The sequence below is a fragment of the Polypterus senegalus genome, chromosome 2 (genome assembly GCF_016835505.1).
Source record: "Polypterus senegalus isolate Bchr_013 chromosome 2, ASM1683550v1, whole genome shotgun sequence".
Taxonomy (NCBI): domain Eukaryota; kingdom Metazoa; phylum Chordata; class Cladistia; order Polypteriformes; family Polypteridae; genus Polypterus; species Polypterus senegalus.
In genome coordinates this window covers 205,670,339-205,692,417 of record NC_053155.1, presented here as the reverse complement: position 1 = coordinate 205,692,417, position 22,079 = coordinate 205,670,339, and the positions used below count along the sequence as shown (strand labels likewise).

The 22,079-nt window shown below is 36.8% G+C and overlaps 1 protein-coding gene across 12 annotated transcripts in view; it reads right to left on the bottom strand.

Moving 5' to 3' along the window:
• dmd (dystrophin) overlaps positions 1-22,079 on the bottom strand; it is a 2,654,580-nt gene that overhangs the window by 625,638 nt on the left and 2,006,863 nt on the right. For all 12 annotated transcript variants that reach the window (XM_039745194.1, XM_039745193.1, XM_039745197.1 and 9 more), the window contains one exon: positions 11,132-11,286. In XM_039745194.1, coding sequence (XP_039601128.1) covers positions 11,132-11,286 — 155 coding nt within the window. The remainder of the gene's footprint in view (positions 1-11,131; positions 11,287-22,079) is intronic.

Genomic DNA, 22,079 nt, shown 5'->3' with positions numbered 1-22,079 from the left:
GCATGAAGCTGATCCGCTTGGCACAGCTGAATGCCTAGGTTTGTCTTGGGAAACAGGTAATTACAGGGATAAAAGAATTTGAGGATGAAGTAGAAATTAATAAATAAATAAACAAAATAGACACAAGCCAGCCCCCACTCCAAAGACTGATTACAATAACTTTTTTGTACAGATGGTAAGGGCATTGTGTGTGTGCAGTAACATTTGTTTGAAGCTTCTCCTGAGAATCTTCTGGAGATTTCTGAACAGCAACTCAGTGGCAGATAACAGCCTGTGAATCCCTGAGTAGTTAAGCAAGGGACTAGAGGTGGATGCTAAAGATCACATTCACTAGAGCCAAATCAAACAATATTGGTAATTGTGGGCTTATTCTTATTCTGGAAAAAGAAACAGGAATGTGTTTGTGGATAAGGATTACATTTTAAATGAATCTGAGACCTTGGTTAAAATATGTAAATATATTAGAAAATTATGCATGAATTTATATTGGGAGAATATGAATGTGTGCAGCCTGCGGGTGCAGTAGTTAGCAGGGGGATGGAAACAAATAGAAGAAGGCATAAGTCCAGTGCCAGGAATACTAATTCATGCTTATTCGTTTATTTTTGAACCTGCCTAATCCAGTTCAGTGACATGGAGGCTGGAACTTATCCCAGCAACACCAGACACAAGGCCAGTGCTAGCTAATTAAAAGTCATCCATGAACCTTATCTGTATACCCACTGCAGGACATCCTCACCAATACTGGGACAAATTAGAGACATACGTTAACCAATCAGCATGCTTTCAGGCAAAGCTAAGAATGTCAGGGACTACCCACGTGAAAATGGGAGCACCACATAAACTCCACACAGATGATACTCAAACCCATAACAATCCAAATACTCTGAAGGGGAAGTGCTGCCTGCTGTGCTACTGTACTAAAATTACCTTGTAAAAGTAACGTGAAAAAATATATTAAAAAACACAATTAAAAAAATCTTTTATTTCTTGCCTATTAGTAGATAAGGATAAGTGAAGGACAATACAATCATCTTGCTAGACTGTTACCTCAATGAAAATGACTCAATTTTTTAAAGGCTTCTGTGTCTACATTAACTCCAATCTCAAAATGAATTTGCATGAAAAGCATTTGTATCTGTCGTTACTCATCTTCAAGCTATGATCACAAGTCACACTGCCCTCATTTAACTTGCGGCATACTTAAAGGTTCACTCACAGGGCCCTTAAAATATGGCATACTTCAATCGAACTAAAGCCCCACTCTAACTCTAAACTTGTTCTCTGCTGGACATTTAGTTGTGAAAAGTTGTCACCACTTGACGGCTCTGACCCTTAAAGCTGAAATTGTCATGTTTGAGTAGTGGGAAGCTCCATGATATTAAACTAGATGACTACTGCATTATATTATACAAGCTTAAACTAAAATGGCTTGTTGTTGTGATCTTTGTCTTCTGCTGTGTTATTTTGGGGGTGCATAGCCAAACCCAACCCCTTAGGTACTCTAAACAAGTTAAAAGGCTTGTGGCTAAAACAGTTGTATTTATTAATGGCACATCTTGTATTTTTATCAGTACAACTTCATGAAAAGGGCACCCTTAGGGTTTCTACAAATATAAAAGTTCACATTTAACTCTTCTATGAAAGACTTTTTTTTTCCAAATTGATGTGCTATTTACATATTTACATATACCATATGTTGATGAATGGCCTGTATGAATGGATTCATTTGACGGGTTTTATTACATGATTTGTTGCTGTTGTGTTCAGCCTCCGTGTGTCAAAAGGGGATCTAGACTCATTTCTGACTCCTCCCTTTGCCTGTAGTTTTTTGATAGCCTCTTCTTTCAGTAAATTTTGCCAAACAGCGCTAAAAATGCTACGGTTACATGATGGGCTTCTTTTTTGAATTGTGCTTTTTTGCTTGGCAAAAGCCTTCGGCCAAGCTCTATTTTAGTCCTGTAAGTCTTTTTAAAGCCTGCGTTTTTTAAATTCGTTTTTCTCCAGTGTTTTGGGTACATCTTCCTGTGTTGTCCTTTCTGTTTTGAGCCCTTCGACTACTGCCTATGTAAACCCTGCTTCTTGAATTTCAGACATTAAGCAACAATGCTTTGCCTAGTTTGCTCAAGGTTCTGAAGTTGTCTGTTTCTCATTCAGGTCTAAAGCTCACTTTCTCTCTCAAAGGCATCATTCATCTGTTTCTCTTCCCAGTATGGCTTAATTTCCTATGAACCTGTGCCTACAGGGCTGTACCGAGAGGGTTGACCGCCTGTAATGGCAAATTTACGCTTGCCTGAAAGAATGTTGGTATTATATGGGAGTTCCATGTTACTGTACATTCAAGTATCTGTGCAAGCTTTTTGTACTATATCTGAACTGTACTTTCTAATACACTTAATTATATATAAGTGACGTTATAGCAATTGAATACTTCAAAGTGTGTGGCATGTAGTTTGTGCATGTGTAAGAATTAACTTTCATATAAAGTCTCCTGAGCACCTCCCAGTTCTTTTCATTCCATGTAAAGCTCAACACATTATCCATTACATTAGCGACTGGTGTCATGTCCAGGATTGATTCCTACCTTGTATTCACTACATCTGGAAAAGACTAAGACTTCCAGCAATTCTGAATTGGATGAAGCACCTTCTGAATTTGAACAGATTGATAAATTGCATTAGTGATAATAGAGAAGGTCGCAAATAACTTCATTATGTGGGAAGTTTCATGTTTTATTGAGCAAAGTCATGTAAATATTACGGAGGCTTGCAAAAATTGCCATCTAGTTTGAACAATGTGAAGATGCATTTGCTTGGCTGTTTTACTTCCTCACTCAGGTTTAGCAAGACATTTGGTTTCTTGATTCAAGGTAATGAGCGACATGACCTCCATTATTTCTGAGATTAATTTGTTTAGCTTCAAAAGATGTTTTAGGAGTCATGACAATTTAGTATATAAACCAATCAGTTACTGAAGCTACCACACTTAAATAGCTGCACTATGTAAACTAAATATGTTTACTTTTTTACTCTCTTATAATGCATAAAAGAAAAGCTGCTACCTGACAAAAAAGTTAAAGAAGGCATATTATTAATTGTTTATTATGAATTCTGAAACATATGTGAATATGCAAATGGGTTGTACGTAAAGCAGCTCTGTTTCTGAGGAAATGTATTTCCTAATTATAGTTATAGAGCTTGATATATATCTATACTAATAAAAGGCAAAGCCCTCACTGACTGACTGACTGACTCACTCACTCACTCATCACTAATTCTCCAACTTCCCGTGTAGGTAGAAGGCTGAAATTTGGCAGGCTCATTTCTTAAAGCTTACTTACAAAGGTTAAGCAGGTTTCATTTTGAAATTCTACGCATAACGGTCATAACTGAATCCTACTTACATACATATATACGGCCATAGCCTGCAGCTCGGTCGCCGTGTGAGGCGGAGTTGCGTCCCCCATCACCACGCCTCCCACGTAGTTGGCTGCCTGCCTATATTGCATCCCCCATACTCACGCCTCCCACGTAATTGAGTGCCTGCCCATATAAGGCCGTCTGTCAGCAGCAATCCAATAGACACGCTGCCGCTAAATATTCACATGCAAATCAAAAAGTTAATACCGGGAATGCCTGTTAAACGTCTTAGATTCACGAGTAGTGATTTGAGTGGTGAGATGTCTATCGAGGTGATCACTGTAATATTTATATGTCATTGAAATGTATTATTATCAGGCATGGTTTAGGCACCTATGTCATCAGGAAGGCACCAGAAAAAGGGACCTCAAGGTTACTATTATGGAAGTTAATTTAGAGCACGGATGTCGTGAATGTAAGAGCTGTAATACTGTAAATAAAGGTCCCCTGCATACTTTAAAAGAAAGTCTCGCCATCATTTCATTTTTCACAATTTGTGAAAATAAGTCATGGTGTCAGAATAGAGGACAGTCATGGACTTTGTTGGAGTTCACTCGCCATGAATTGACTGTGATTCTCTTAACCTGCCGGAGGAATGGAAAAAGTTCCAACAGCACGTGGAGCTGATGTTTTCTGGCCCGCTAAAAGGCAAAGACGAAAATGAGAAATGCAGCTACCTGCTCCTGTGGACTGGGGAAAAAGGAAGAGACATTTTTAACACATGGACTCTCACCCAGGAGGAAGCCAAGGTACTGAAAACTTATTATAACCATTTTGAGGCATTTGTCATGCCTAAGACAAATATGATATTCGCGAGATACAAGTTCAATGAGAAGATGCAGGGTATAAACAAGATTTTTGATCACTTTGTAATGGAGTTAAAATTGCTGATGAAGGACTGTGCTTATGCAAACGAAGATGAGATGGTCAGGGATAGAATAGTGTTTGGCACAAACTCAGCGAAAGTGCGAGAGAAACTTTTAAGTGCCGAGTCTGAGCTAACATTAAATAAAGCCGTGGACATTGCAAGTTCACACGAGATAGCACAAGCACAGCTGAGAACCGTCGATGCATGTACTCCGAGCGACTCACGTGAACTGACTGTGAACGCAGTACGCAGACAACAAGCAAGAGCTCCAAAAAACGCATTACACAATTGAGAAGGTAGCAAAAGAATATGAAGCAAATGACACACACAAGCATATTCATAAGTGCAGCTACTGCGGAAACAAAGCACACAGTCGAAAAAGTCAATGTCCAGCTAAAGGAAGACAGTGTAAAAAATTAGGTAAATTGAACCACTTTGCTAAAGTTTGCAGGACTGGGAAAGGTAAACCCGTGCATGCAGTGTGTGATGTCTCAGATAAAGAGGAAGACGAGCTGTTTATTGAGGCAGTAAGAAAGAATCAATCCTCTGAAGCTGAATAAGCCTTTGTAGACATATCAATAGGAAAGAAAGGTGTAAAGTTTAAGTTCAAATTAATTTCATAGACACGCTGCTGCTAAATATTCGCTGGCAAATCCAAAACTTAATACCGGGAATGCCTGTTAAACATCTTAGATTCACGAGTACCGATTTGGGTAGTGAACACTTCGATGAATGAAACCTGTTATCTGTACAACGGTTGACAAACACGGAATGTAACTTGAACACAACACATCCTCCAAATACGAACCTGATTGAAAGAAATAATGATAATCAAATCCTTGATGACAACAACACTCATAACAGTCACAAAGCAATTACATTGACAATCATGTTATGTTATTTTTAAAATGTTTCCTTTTCCTTTTCATAATTTCTTTAACACACTACTTCTCTGCTGCGAAGCACGGGTATTTTGCTAGTATATATTTGCTAGGAAATCTTGAGACAAGACTTTTTCAAAGAGATTAATTTTAAGTCTCTCGAGAAGAGACTTTGGTCATGAGATTTTTTCAAGTCTCTCTCCTCTCAACCATATTCAACCACACACATGGCCCTCTCACCTCTCATTCGTGTGAATGTTTTTGACAGACACAGTTTCTGCTCTCTTAGCTCTTATACATTTTTTCATTTTCTCACTTTAAGTTTCCACTAAAAGAAGACTTATTATGTCCAAATCTTATTGAAGAATTTCATCCCGAAGAGTTATCAACAGAAGAAATAAATACACAGGCAATCCTAGCACCGAGAAACAATGAAGTCAAACGAATTAACACGAAAATTGTCAATCGTTTACATGGCAAATTGCTTAAATGCATATCAATTGACTATGCTGAAACAGTTGGTGGTGATTGTGCGGAAGATGAAATCATCAGCTTACAATATCCGAAGAATATGTACAACTGTTAACACCGTACGGTCTTCCACTGCCCGAATTACTGTTGCAAGAAGGATTTATCCAAGAAAGGTAATGGAGTACATCTCCTGTGGATAACATTAGACACCAAAGGAGATCTTGATATGCCATTCATATTAAAGCGTTAACAGTTTCCTGTTAGAATAGCTTTTTCAAAGACAATTGACAAATCACAGAGAAAAACATTCGAAAAAGTCGGTTTATTTATTAGAGAAAGAAATGAAATTCAGTCACGGGCAGTTATACGTTGCGTTGTCACGATGTATCATGATGTAAGTCCAAACAGAATCAAAATTCAATGCGATATTGATGAAAATTAAAAAAATTGTTTTTACTAAAGTTTTACAGTAAAAGTCAGTCATTATCTTAACACGGGGGTCTGCTGGAGCCAATCCCAGCCAGCACAGGGTGCAAGGCAGGAACAAATACCTGGGCAGGGCGCCAGCCCACCACAGGGCACACACACACACACACAAGGGACAATTTAGAATCGCCAATTCACTTAACCTGCATGTCTTTGGACGGTGGGAGGAAACCCGTGCAGACACAGGGAGAACATGCAAACTCCACGCAGAGAGGACCCAGGAAGCGAACCTGGGTCTCCTAGCTGCAAGGCAGCAGCGCTACCACTGTGCCACCATGCCATCCAACAGTAAAAGTGTAAGTTTAAAAAGTATTTGTGTGTTAATTTCAAATCCAAACAGAACAAAATCGTATAATAAAATGAATAACTCTAACGCAACATGAAACATAATTTACTTTCAAATTGTTATGTTTTACTATTTTTTAGTATGGTTATTTACTCACTGTAATGCAAAATAGTTAGTCCTATTATGTATATGTAACAATATCCATGAAAATAACAATCTGTTTAAATTGTACATCCGCATCATCATGCGCAAGCGGTTGAACCGCAAAGGGGCTAGTGCATAGCGCGAACCCAGGGGTTGGTGAGTGAAGCAAGCAGGGGGCAAAGCCCCCTAGTGTATGTATATATATATATATATACACACACAGTAGAGTCTTGCTTATCTGACATAAACGGGCCGCCAGAACGTCGGATAAGCAAAAATGTCAGATAATGGGAGGTGTTAAGAAAAAGCCTATTAAATGTCAAACTATGTTATAATTTTACACATTACGAATCTCGGTTCACGAACATCTCGGGTTATGACCAAAAGGTTCGCCATACTTTTGCATATGTTCACGACCACACACTAGGTATACGAACGAGCCAGTTTCCCTTTCGGTTTGTGTGTGCTGATTCCCTGTGCAGCAAGAGAGAGAGCGCGAGAGAGAGACACAGACAGACACATGCGCGCGCGAGAAAGAGACACATGCACACACACACACGTGAGAAAGAGACAAACGCGCAAGAGAGACACAGGTGCACACACACAGGCGCACACGCACATGTGTAAGAGAGACACAGGAGCACACACGGGCAAGAAAGACAGAAGCGCACAGACACACACGAGCGTGCGCGAGAGAGACACAGGCGAGCACATACACGCGAGAGAGACACACAGGCGCACACACACACGCGCACGAGAGAGACACAGGCGCACACACACACACGCACGAGAGAGATACAGGCACGCGCACACACACGTGCGTGAGAGAGACACAGGCGTACACACACAAGAGCGAGAGAGACACACACACACGCCAGAGAGGGCTGGCCACATAATCCACTGTAATCATGTTTTACAACAAAACAACAGAAAAATTTTACTGAAAAAATGAACTTAGCAACTTATAATAGACTACGGTCACGCTCGCAACTTGCAGTTCTTGTTGCTGATTGATGCATTTTTTTTTTTGTTTTTTTTGCGGTGGGACGTCTGATAATACAAAATGTTGAATAAGTGAAGGTTGGATAAGCGAGACTCTACTGTATATATAAATGCATGCCAAAGTATTTAACTTCATATTTTATTGTTTCGTTATGACTGATTTGCTGTGCATGAAATACTAATTGAATTCAGCCAAAAAAGTCTGCAAAACTGGCAATGACATATCATGTACAGTATTGTCCTAATATGGTATTTTTCCAGTGTTAATAAAAAATGATTTAACTTTTATTTGAAACAAACAATCTAGAGAATTACACAGTAACAAAATATTTAGATAAATTCAACTAACCATGATTTAAAAACAGCCCATTAAGTCACACATTGTACTTTTATTTTTACTCTGATAGAAGGCTGTTTCAGCTTTTGTGATCATCAAATTCTTCACCTTTCTGTGAAGACCAACATCTCATTTTTAAAACAGGGACCAAAGCATTATTCTGACTATAGTCTAACCACAAATTTTTCAATCCACTTTGTGCATTAAGCACAAGGCAGGAACCAACCAGTTATTAGTCTAAAGGTACACTTTGCAGTTAGAAATACTTCATTAGCACCTGCAAACAGTTGTATAAACATCTTCTCTCCAGGGCTTCTTGCCTTATGAATCTCATTTAAATTCTGAACAAAGCTGTCATAGAAGATTTGTAAAGGATTACTGTTGCATAGTTTTCTGCTGCTAATAACATGTTTTAATATCACTTTCAGGGTTTCACTTGTGCTATTGATTTATTGAACTTCAAGCCACTGAGGTAAAAAAAACTGAAAATGCTAAACCTAATAAAAGCACAGTAAAACAAGTATGTTGTGTGATCAAGGATTTACCCTTTTTGAATTTGCCTTAAAGGATAATAAATTAAAGTGGCTTTTGTAAAAACTATAGAGAAAGTGAGTAAATAAATAAATAAATACATCTTCATTTACAATCCCATATCGCTGATGAATTATTCAATTACCCTTTGTCAAAACTTACAACCCATTAAAACCAAAATGACTTTGATTCCAACCGTGTCCTCTTTTTCAAAGCATTAGAGTTATTTGAATTGTTTTCTGTTGTGTCTTCTCATTCCATGAACTGTCAGCAGCGACTCACCTTAGAGAATACATTTGGTTAATTTGTACGCACAACACAGAACAGTTAACTAATTGTGACAACTGTTTGGGGATAAATTTAAGAAGACAGAAAGTCATTGGATCTCCAAGGGTCACAGAGAATGAGGACTGCACACCACACGTCACTTATCATGCAGTGATGGTGATATGTCCGCCCAACTGACCCAACATTAAAGTGCCTGAGATTAACATCAACCTCAGCAAATGTGAAACACTGTAAGCCAGGCCTGGCCCCCAACAGCATTTGAGAACTAATGAAATTTGGTTGTATGGTGAGATGGCAAGGAAAAAGGCAAAACAAAACACATGCCAATCAATCTTTATCTTCTCTGGTGCTTTCATGGTGAAGACCACTTCAAAACACTAAATTAAATTAAGCTAAATTAACTAAGGATGCTTAGAGTCATTTATAAAATGAAAACAACAATAAGGAGAAGAGAGAGAGAAAACTGTTCATTTTCTGGCAATTGTTTCTCTCTTTCTATGTAAGAGGAAGTAATGCAATTTTGAATGAAAAATATTGACAATGTAATAAGTCTAATACATTGATCAACAACAACATTGAAACCACCTATCCTAATATTTTGTAGGCTTCCCTCATGCCACCAAAACAGCTCTGACTTGTCAAGGCATGAACTCCACAAAACATCTGAAGGTGCCCTGTGGTATATGGCATCAAAGCATTAGATCTTTTATGTCCTGTAAGTTGGGAGTTGGGGATTCCATGGATCAGACTTGTTTTTTCAGCACAGTACATAACTGCTTGATGGGATTGAGATCTGTGAAATCTGAAGGCCAAGTCAACAGTTTGAATTCTTTGTTGTATTCCTCAAACCATTCCTGAACAATTTATGCAGTGTTGAAAGGAGCATTATCCAGGCTGAAAGAGGCCTCTGCCATTAAGTAGTGTTGTTGCCATGAAGGGGTGTACGTGGTCTGCAACAGTTGTCACACACATGCAATTGACAGGCAGCTAAAGGGCTTGAATAACAGTAGTAGCACACCAGACCAGGTAGTGGCAAGCTGCACAGACTTTCTCTCTCAATCCTCTGCAGACCATCCTTGGGAAATCCTACTTGCTTCCGGCGCCACTGATGATGTCACTTCCGTCTCCGGAGCCATTGATGACGTCACTTCTGCTCCCGATGACATTACTTTCACTTCTGGTCCCGATAACGTCACGTCACGCCTTTAAAACAGCTGTGTTCTCATCCTGAAATCAGTTCTGTTTTGGTCTCTGTTCTGTGAACAACTCAACCATTTACCCATTTGCAGCAAGGGCATAATATATGGGTGGCTGCCCCAAACTTTTTTTGATGTCTCTGGTTCGTTTATTTGGCAGTGGCATAGTCGGCAGGATGAAGAAATCCCAGAAGAAACATGGACAGGCCCTGAGATCTAACCAGGTGGGGGATTTCCCGTGGATGATCTGCAGAGGATTGAGAGAGAAAGTCAGTGCAGCTCTCCACCCCCTGGTCTGGCGTGGAACTACTATTATTCAGGCCCTTTAGCTGCCTCCCAATCGCACGTGTGTGACACAGCCTTTAGGTAGGTGGTACCTGTCAAAATAACATCCACATGAATTCCATGACCTCAGGGTTTCCCAGCAGAACATTACCTTGCCTTCTTCCCATAGAGCATTCTCTTACCATCTTTTCCCCAGGTAAATTAAATATACACACCCGGCCATTCACGTGATTAAAAAGAAAACATGTTTCACCAGACAGCCTTTTTATATCATTGCTCCATGGTCCAGTTCTGATCCTCATATGTCCATTGTAGGCTTTTTCTGTGGTAGACAGGAGTCAGCATGACCCATGCAGCCCCATATGAAGCAAGCTGCAATGCACTGTGTATTCTGACACCTCTCTCTGATGGTCAGCATTAGGTTTTTCAGCAATTTGTGCTGCAGCAGCTGTTCTGTGGGATCAGATCAAACGGGCTAGCCTAAACTCTCCATGTGCATCAATGAGCCTTGGGCAGCCATGACACTGTCGCCAGTCCACTGGTTGTTTTTTCTTGGAACACTTTTGGTAGGTACTAACCACTGCATGCAGGGAACACCCAACAAGACCTGCCATTTTTGAAATGCTCTTTCCCAGTCATCTGGCCATCTTAATTTGTCTCTTATCAGTGTTACTCAGATTCTTACACTTGCCCAGTTTTCCTGTTTACAACACATCACCTTCAAGAACTGACTGTTTACTTGCTGCCTAATATACAGTATCTCACTACTTGACAAGTGCCATTGTAATAGGATAATCAATGTTATTCACTTCACCTGTCAGTGGTTTTCATGTTGTGGCTGACTGGTGTATGATAGCAATAGTTTTGGTATGTACCATTTTAATAAGGAGGAAAATGCAAGTCAAAAATATCATACTTAAGACTACCACACACTTACTTTTTGTTAATATTTGCCCAAGAACTGCTTATGTTCTCCGTCATCAACTCCACTTTTCTGGTGTCATCAGCAGAGTAGTCCCGCAGTAGTTTACGTGCAAGGTCATTGGCCACATCGATGTTAATCTGCCATTGCCGAAGTTCTTTGACAAATTGCTGTAAACAAAGCATACATCATTAATTATGTCAGACAAATAAGTCAAATTAAAGCAGATTTTGTGACATGCAGAATTTAATGTTAAGGGAGAAATGGCAACATCCCACTTAGTAACTGGCTGATACCTTTTGGAAATGAAAAGAATTTCCTGTATTTTCTTCACAAAAAAAATATTCATTTTATATATATTTAAAAAATATATCCCACTGTGTGTCTGTAAATAAATAAAATTTTAATTCAGAAATAAATTACTATAGTTAAATATAGTAAATGTGTATATTTTCTGTATGTGATTTATTTTATTTTTATCTACTGCAAAGAATATAGACGTATATATAACACTGTATGACTGTATATATATATATATATATATATATATATATATATATATATATATATATATATATATATATATATACACATAACATATACAGTTTAAGAAGAAATAATCAAAAACCTTGAAAACACTTCAAATTTGAAATTTGTTGGAATATATTCACTACATACTATTTTTATTGCCTTTAGAAATCAGTTTTCAAAGAAAAAGACACCAATCCTTCAGCCTTTCAATTTATTCACTCTTTTTATTATGGTCAACATTGCTACTTTCAGTCTAAATAAATTAATGAAATAGCATTGGATGGGATGAATACAAACAATTTATCACTGACAATTACTCTAAAGTCATAAATTCAGATTCATGAAGGAGGAAAAGAACTTGATGTGAATTAGACACACTACTCTAGGAAGGCACTTAACACCACGCTATGTGACACCAGATAATAGGCCAAAGAATTTATAGTAAATGAATCCCTACACATTCAGCTATACAAAGCATAAAACAGGACATCATCAGCCTGAAAATTAGATTGTTTTAATCCAACGGTGCAAGTGTTTATAAACAGAGAAAAGGAAAATGAATTGCTTGACAGATAAGATGGCTTGATGTTATCAGAAAATCAACCTCTTAAGTTTGTACTGAGGCAGTATATCGATAAATCAAATAACTGTCAGGAGTGGCCCGGGGCTCTGCTCCTGTTCCTAGTCCCTCATTTTTCCAGCATTTTAGGCTGGGATGAGTCTCTACCTTTTTCCCTTATCCTTTTGACGGCCTTCCATATGTTACTTCCCCATTCAGTTCTGTGCAAATTCATTTTTATTTTCAAAGTGCATGTTGCAATATTTAAATTAAAAACCAAATGAAAATTCCCTGCAGCGCCACTATGAACAAATACTTCAAAAGAAAACAGTCATTTCCAATGAGTACTTACAAATGTTTCTCATTTCAGGGTCTCAAACAGAGCTCGCTAAAAAACAGAGTTTTCCAACAAGTTTTGTACACAACAATTTTACGTCGCCACAATAAAGACATATCCCCTTTTTCATCTCTTTCTTTCATTTAAGATATCTGTAAATTCCCCTACCTTCACAGCATTCAATAAATCTTTGATTTACATAATTAGTAATTCAGAGGCTCAAATTGGTCCAAATTGATTCTCCTTAGTTCATATTTTAAGCTACGGTAGTCAAGATCGTAATTCTCTTTGAAAATTTCTGCCAACTCACCATTTTATGTTTTATTTCTTCTGAAAGTCTACTGCAGGAAATGGAAACTGTCTCTCATTCTCTTCCTACTTTGCTGACATTGCTTTAAAAGATATATTATTGAAATGATTTATTCCTTGTCTTTATTTAAATGAAATTGGTAGTAACTACTTTTATTTCATAAGCGTTGCTCAAAATTAAAGTAGCCTGTTAAAACAGGGATGTTTGATAAAACATATACAATAACTGTCACCTCTGCCTTGGGCTTTTCTAGGTAATAATGAAACAATGAGTGTAGTTTTTGATATATCTATGGTATAATCTGCATCATAGCTACGAGGACCTTCTAAGTCACATGAAGAATACAGAAATCCAAGACACTTGAAGTGTTAAACGCAGAGCTACTGACCCCCGGTGCATGTGACAAACCCACTCACTCACAAAGCAATTGCTGTGTAAATATTATACGCTCATTTAACTGTTCTTGCAAACTTATGATGTCACTTACAGTATTTGCATCACAGGTATGTGCTCAGGTAGATCCTTCACCTATTGAATACTCTTTTTAGTATGCTCCAAATTGTCGTGACTTTTAGTTAAATAATTGGAAAAGATTTAGACTCGTAAATACAACAAAAGGCAGATGTCAAATATTCAGGCACACCTCTGAGAAATTAGCAAAGTAAAACTAAAATTATTATTTCCTTCCTATATTTTATTTCCTTTAGAAATTTAGGAGAATGTTCCATTTATTTCTCATAAACCACAGACAGGGGGCCCCAGCACAAATAATGGCAACTGCCAACACAGAAACTGGCATATCCACAGCCATATTGCTGCAAAAGGAAAGAGTCAACATAAACAAAGGACCACATTAACACAAATGATGTCAACATTAATGTGAAAAAAAAATAGAACATCAATTAAAATGAGTTACTAGAAAATACAACAGTAAAAAGAACTCAAAACCATAGTACATCATGGTAAGTTCTTTTCTTCATTAACGTCTTTTTATAGCATGCCCAACTTGGGAAGAGGATGGATTTCCGAATTAACGTTTTGCACTGAAGAGTGACGAGACAATATAGTAGTTGGCAAGCAGAAAGTCGGCACATTTTAAAACAAAACTAACTGTCTTGTGGCAAATATAAAGGCAGCATGTTCATAAGTCTGGAATGGCAGGCGGCATTTGATTTGGAAAATGTGCAAGAGACGGTTAACTCATGACAAAAAAGAACATGGCCAGGTCCTTTCAAAAAGATAAAGGAAGCATACATCAAAAGGTGTTTCTGTACAGTACTTCAAAGTTAAAAGAAGATGACATTAATTTATTGGTAATTCACACTCATCCCTATCAAATATATCAAATAAAGCAAAACACAGTATGATGTTTATTCATATTATACTAGTTTCAGTTTGTGGCAAAGTCAAAAGAAGAAGAAATAAGGCTTTTCTGTCTTTCACTGACTAACGGGGAAAGTCTCAATACGCTAACATCCTAAATTTTGGTAAATATTACAATAGATACAATACTGGCAAATTTTGTTTGATGGATGTACTCTCTCCGACTCTAGATAAGTCAGTGAAGAGTAGCTCAACTGATTTAGCTTTAAGGTGTGGCAGAAAAGTAATGAGACTGATTTTTTATTTACCAAAGTTTTTATTTTTTTCAAACATCAATGTTATCCCCTTCAAAGTAGTTCCCTTGGGCAGCTACACACCGATGGAGACGTTGTTCCCACTGTTGGTAGCAGCGCTGGAAGTCTTCAACCGGTATGGTCTTCAGCATGTCCGTTACACTCTTTTGGATGTTTTCTAAAGTCCCGAAATGACGTCCTTTGAGGAGATTTTCCAGTTTAGGAAAAGGAAAAGTCACACGGACTGAGGTCAGGTGAATAAGGGGGCTGGGGAACCATAAGAATGCGTTTTTTTGATTGTCCTTCTGCTCAATTGTAAGGTTTTTCGGCACCATTTTGGCACAGACCTTTCGCATGTGCAAATGTTCTGTCAAAATTTGATGAACGGTAAATCTGTTCAAATTTAATTGTTCACTCAACATTCTTAATGTTAAACGACGGTCTGATCTCACAAGAGTGTTCACACGTTCGATGTTTCATTGGTTTTCGAAGTTGAAGGCCTCCCTGAAAAACTTGAGCTCGGGATAAAGAATGTTCCCCATAGGCCTGTTTTAACTTTTCAAACGTCACACTTGCCGATTCTCAAAGCTTAACACAAAATTTAATGGCACAACGTTGCTCCAAATTCCGCTGTTCCATTTTGCGTGACGCACAACCAAAAACACAACTTCGCTAATAGCAGTCACAAAAATCACGTAGTTAACGGAAGGAGTTGAAACTCGCACTGAGCTATGGGAGGGTACTGATACACGTGCTCTATCAAGGACAACAGCGCAGCGTTGCCAGATCGCTTGCAGTGTTGCCAGTCTCATTACTTTTCTGCCACACCTCGTAATTACAATTCACCATGTTTTGGATCTTCATTTTCATCTTATAGTGTTAATGTTTCCAAGCATGAGCACTTTCTTTCAGTGACCCTTTTATATGTTGTTGTGAGAGTTTTGTATGCATATCTGAGAATTAACTACTTCAGGAGCTGGACTGTGCTTGTTTTATTACCCAGGCTTTCCATGACTACAGTTTTTAAGTTCAATCAATGAAACAGATGGATACTGTAAAACAAATCAATAACAGCAAATAATAAGTATTAACAAAATAAACAAACACACACAGGATATGCCGTCCTTTTCTGATTACTGTATACATATCAAATGATGAGGATAGAAAATGAAAATTCTCATATTAAGGTTAGCACATTAATAGTGCAATAGCAGCTTTGGCATAAGTAATAGAATTTTTATTTTTTTTTAACCACAAGTTTAAATGACTATATTACAAACAATTGCTGCTTACATCTTTCAGTTTCTGATGAAATGAAAAACACAATGTTGCAATTAATGTTTTATAGGCCATTCTATTAAGGGCCCATTATTTTCTGTCTTACATGACTTCACGTAATGGATTTTTATAATTAAACTAATGACTAGATATTTTTTTTTTCAAATGTTCAAGCCCCATTTCTTTCTGAACTACATCTGAATAATCAAAATGGCATTCAAAGTACTTCATTACCTTAATTTCATTATGACATTCCTCCAAACCTTCCTTCTGCCTTAACCCTGTCATTTCTTGAATTTATTTACTTTATTAAGAAGCTCATATGTAAATGTATGCATTCATTTCACAGGTTATGTTTATTTGCAATTTCCTTTGATCAACAGACACTTGAAAAGTTATTAGGCTGCAAATCTAGGTAATTAAAGCACTTAATTAAAACAAGTTGGAAAACATGGCCGCTATTGCATTTTTGAGCGAGCAGGCTAACCACTGCCATTTTAACGTTAACAGAAAAATTCAAAGCAGTCTTTTTGTTATCAATCAGTGGGTTACATATTAGAATGAGTTTGGTGACAGCAGATTAAATGTGAAGATGATTACCTCTTTTAAAAAACCACAAAATGCCATGGTCTTGGTGTATAGTGTACGGTTAGAGAGTAATTCTGCTAAAAAGAAGTAGAAAGACCAACAAACTCCACAGACTCCAGAGACAAATCTGATCAATCAAAAGAGCTTGATAGTGTCTGTAGGAAACTCCAGAAGGATATAGATCCGTCCGGGACACACTGAGAATACATATCTTTACAGAATGACTAGGACATTCTAGGACAAATCTGACAAATATTGTTTTGATTTATATTGTTTATGAATTATTAATAATATATATATCACAACTAATACATTTTTGTTTGTGAAATCTCTTCCTTTAACACTTGTAAAAAAAATTAATTGGCATGAAACAGCAGTACTCAATAAATGCTTAACACATATATGAAGTGTTAAAAAAAAGTTCATTTTTTAATAGAATTGAATGTGTTTTTGTAAATCTCTTCTACTGCCTATATTTATTCAGGATGCCGGCTAATGACCTTTCAGTTGACAAAATTGACAAACTGTCAAAGCAGAATGTTTAAGTGAATATTTTCACTTTTTGTCCACATGCTGTTTAAAAGGTGTCAGAAATGTTTTAGCTATGCTCAAAATGGATCGATGGATGAATGGATTAACTTTTAACTTTAAAAAAGTTCAACAGTTCAGTACCTGAACTTCATAGTAAACCACAATACTTACTACTGCAAAGGTCAGGCTGGTTCCTGCTCTGTGCCCAATGTAACTGGAAAAGGCTTCAGCAACCTGCGAACCTCTATCAGACTAAGTGGGTTTGAGGTTGTTGTATTATGTTATGTTAATACAATCTTATTGGTGGTTACCTACTTGCATCACTCCTGAAATACATATATGTCATACTAGAGTGTGAAAGAGGCAGATTAAAGTATATGCTTAACACATACACTTCGGAAAAGCATTTATCTAATGTTTTTGTAATTGACAGTTATGTTTTAAATATCCAAGAATATTTTTTGTATAGTTTGAGCAAAAACCTATCCCTTAAAAACATTTGCTCCCCATCAAAACCCATATAGATGAATAAAGGCATTTCAAGTAATGTTCACAGTTCAGTATGTTGAGGAGAACTTGGACAGCATTAAAGGGTATGCATTTTTTGAAGTCAATACAGACTAAAAGAACGGTTCAGGTTGTGGTTCAGCTGGATTCAGCAGGCACAATACTGTTGATAATAAGCACTGCCACAAATTGCTTTTTAAAAGATGCGCTTGTACTGCTGGCGGAGATACATATGGTGTAATGGCCACGAGCTTTGGACCTTAAACTGCAAGGTTGCAAATTCACTACTAATGTCAGACTCCCTGTGTGATCCTAAACATGACATTTAAACTTATGTAACCATAAAAATGCAAATAACTGTAAATTATCCTGAACTTATCAAATATGTATTAATAATGAACTGTAAATTTAGGTTGCACTGTTAAAGATAGGCATGAGAGGCTGCACTGATGTGGAGTTAGACATTTATATCTTCCTTCATTTGGGTTGTTTAATATTACAACAGCATTCTCTTTTTTGAAAATTTGGAAAAAAGTGTTTAAAACGCCTGATGGGTAAGCTTTCTTCCCAGACATCATCTTAAAAATGTATTGCATACTATTAGTGGGTTTTCCATTACCCACCGATATAATTCTTGTACTTTCCCAATATATCAAGCAGATCCAAAGCAAGACAATCAAATTCTATATATATATACAGGGAGTCCTCAGGTTACAACGTCTCGATATACAACATTTCGAGTTTACAACGCTCACTCCCATAAAAACTTAAAAAAATTGAGACTTGAGTGTTTTGGCTTATGCCATTAGCGTTGTACTTACAGACTACGTGGGTGAACTAGTTTGGATGCGCGCAGTGGAATAATACGCAGTAATGCAGTGTATGAATGAATGAGTTGGCAAACTAGTTTTGTTGCGTGAGGAGGAAGTGTTCTATTTGTGTGGCTTTGTTTGGCGACTTTGTGGCCCTTATCATGAATCCTAAACAAAAGTCTTCAGATGGTAGTGCTTCGAAGAAGAGGAAAGCCATCACGATGGAAGCAAAATTAGACATTGTAAAGAGATCAGAAGGAATAAAGGTAAGGAATTTTTTTACACTTATTTTTTGTAATTTGTTCGGGTACTACAGTACAGTGTACAGTATATTTATGCCCTTTTCATTTTTCTGTGGCTTAGTTGTGTTTTTATGTTCTAGATTATAATTTTGCAAATGTGTTAGGATAGGTAAGGTTAGGTTAGGTTAGGTTTACTGGAGGAAGAGATACCGGCTAGGGTGTGTTTCGACTTACACCAAAATTCAGTTACATCACTGTTGTAGGAATGGAACTGTGTCGTAACCCGAGGACCCTCTGTATATGTTTTTGATATTTATTGTCGTCCAGGTTGATGCACTCTCCCCGAAGTTCTTGGTGTTTGGATTAGAGTTTGTTTTCTCCTCCCTATGATAATTATTTTATAAATGTTTTGCACTTTATGATCATTTTGGTATTGTTATTATTAATCCGTATTTTGGTATATTCTAAAGTGTTGCCTTTTTGTATTTTTAAGATTTTCTGCATTATCATTTTTTGTACTTTAAGATGGAAACTCACTTTTGCCAGGGTGCAATTTGTAACATTATTTGTAACATTAGTGCTGTTTAAGATGGCATTGAGCTAATCCAGGCTTCCAAGATTTTGGGTACATGTAGGAAACCAATTCATGGAGAACTGAAACAATTTTTAGCTTTCTGAGGTTTCAGTTTAACATTTTAAGTTTGCTGTTTTTGGCTTTTTGACCTTTTGGCTGCCATCTCTGCCTGGTTTTTCACCTTTTGTTCTCCTCTCATTAACTGGCTTTTGCCTTTTCATCTACAGTTTTTTTGCCATTATTATTGGAGAATAATCTTTATAAGACTTTATAAAAAGACCTGTTTTGCAGAGGAAAACTTTTGTAGATTTCATTATAGAGTGTTTACTGCTGATGGGGGCACTAAACATAATCTCAGAGGTGCTGTTGAGTCCATGTATAGTGGTAAATATGGAGAAGGGATTACAGAACACTTCAACAAGCTTAAAAGTTTGTGTCTCTTTTGTTGATCTGCCATACCTGGTTTTCAATTTTGATTCTACGTTGTATCTTTTAAATGAGTCATATTAGTGCTTTATAAATAAGTTAATATTACATAAAATGATAAATGAACACACGTAATATATGTTTCCTATATAAACTGTATACCAAAGGAAAAGAGGTTCCTCAGTTTAAATAAGCAGCAATACTGTAGCATCTGGCTTTTAATTTAAGAAGTGATGAAAGGGGAGTATTCATTATGGCTGTGTTTGCACTCTTGATTAGAGTTTGAACTTTATATTCTGAGCACTACAAGCATACAAAACTGAATATTAGCAGTTCTCTACAAGTACAAATAATCATATGACATCTGGTTTCTTCTGCCCCATTGACTTCCATTATCTATTAGTATTCCAAAGCATTATATCCTCTGATGAAAAGGATAGCGTATAACGAAGATACAATATCTGATGTCACAAAAGGCACATAAAGCAAGCAGCAGTTTTAACAAATGTGACACCTGCAGTCACAGACGCTATTTTGTAAGTACAACAAGCCTCACTGAGATTAAGAAATACTTTATGCCTCTGAGCACAGAAGTGGCTTTTTACTCTGCAGAACACATGGTACTTTTCAATATTAGAAAAAAGACTGCATGCCCTTATCCTATTAAGAAGGAAAGATTATGAGGGCGAAATTGCAGTATCATACGCACCATGCCTTTAACAAATTATATATTCATTTTACTCTGTTACACTGTTACACATCACAGTGTTGCTTTTGAATTGCTTTATTTGCATCAGTTTTTAAAGAGTGATTTCCTAATATCCAAGAACAAAAAACACATTTAGTGAATTATGGTTATGATTTTTATTTTTATAAATTATGCGTGATGTTTATTTAACAGCAACACCTTTCACTAAAATAATCCATCCACACATTCAATTTCCAACACAAGAAATATCTCCACAATTAGAGGGTAGGTATGGCACTTTCATATAATGATAATAAATAGTAAATCAAACATCTTTGTAGTTTCACCTTAGCTACTACACCATGCTGTACATATACAATATACTTCGGATTTTCGGAAATTTGTCAGAGCCACCAAGCTCATGCCCTAAAGTGAAGAAGACTTGCCATAAATAAAGCACAGGGAGGTATCTCCTCACTTCAGACTATAGCACAAAATCACCAAATTAATAAGACTTCAACAGAATCAGACCCATTTTTTCCTTAATAATTTTGAAACTGTGGTAATGTCATTCATTTGTTTCAAAACATTTAATTACATTACCAAATGCTGCCCTGCAACTTGGTGAATGTCAGACATAAATTCAACCTTATTTTGGACACACAGAATGAAATGGAACTGACAAGTTGAGATGAGCTTCTCATCAAAAATATCTGTGTGCCCTTTGTATATTTCATTTCAATGGTTTTGAAACTTGGTTGTAGACATATCCTTTTATACAGGAACTATGTTTGCAATTTTCATTAAAAAAGAAGTACTGAAAACTGTTCCTGGCTATTTACATTATCCACTATGTGCATTCTAGGGTGTTAAAATGTTAAAAAGTGGTATCGGAGTTGGCAAGTTTCCATCCACTGGGCTGTGGCTCACCTAGCCTTTATGATATTTGGGTCAGTATACAGGCTGTCTATTCTAGCCAGTTATATCTGCTAAGGTCAAGGGAGCACTGAAAGCAGAATAAACAAGAAAGCTATTCTGCAAGATCATGAATTTAAAGAACTTCATCACCATGAAAAAGCCCTTGATGGAAAAGTCAAGAGAAACAGTAGACTAGTGGATGGTTAAAGTTAATTTGAGTTTTGAGATAGACAGGAAAAGATACAGATAAATGTGTCTGTTTTGAGTTTTGTATTTCCAAGGGGTTTTAAAAATGTATACATTCTTATACTGATCCAGAATTATGGAACTGTCACGTATTTGTGCAATATGTATGTTACACAGTACATCATGTTAATGGGTTGGACACTGAATTTGTAAAATAGAAAATAAAAGGACATCTTGTTTGTTGTGCCTGTCCTTGCATAGCCTATGTATAATACAATACTAATGGTACATTAGTCACTTTCATTTATAATTCATTATCTGTGTATTGCATGTTACATGAATCAAGAAGAAGATCTTAAACAGAAAGACTCTTAAAGTATTTGTTAACACTGAGTGGAAACAAAATCATTTTTCTGTTTGCAGTATTTTCACCATCTTATTAATCCAAAGTGTTGGCTAAATACCGTACTATGAAATGCAGTACTTACTAATTTTTAATGCTAAAATAAGACTGTAGCCTTAAATTGTCATCTGATTTATGAATGAAGTGATATTTTAAAGACACCTCCATAATAGGCAGAGATTCTCTTAATGTTAACATGGTGAGGGTGCTGTATCACAGCTTTAACTTGTGTGTATTTTATGATGTATTGTTATCTTTGTTTTATTATGTTTCATATTTTTATGTCTTTATTTTACATAATTGATTAATTGTGCATTGTCCCTTTAAGTTTGTCTATGTTTCCTGTTCTGTGTTTGTGGTTCTCCAAGACATCACCACTTCTGAGGCCTCCCTATGGCTATGACTATGAGTTAAAGAAAGTTGTAGAGGAAGTTGAACAAAGGAATTATGGTATTGT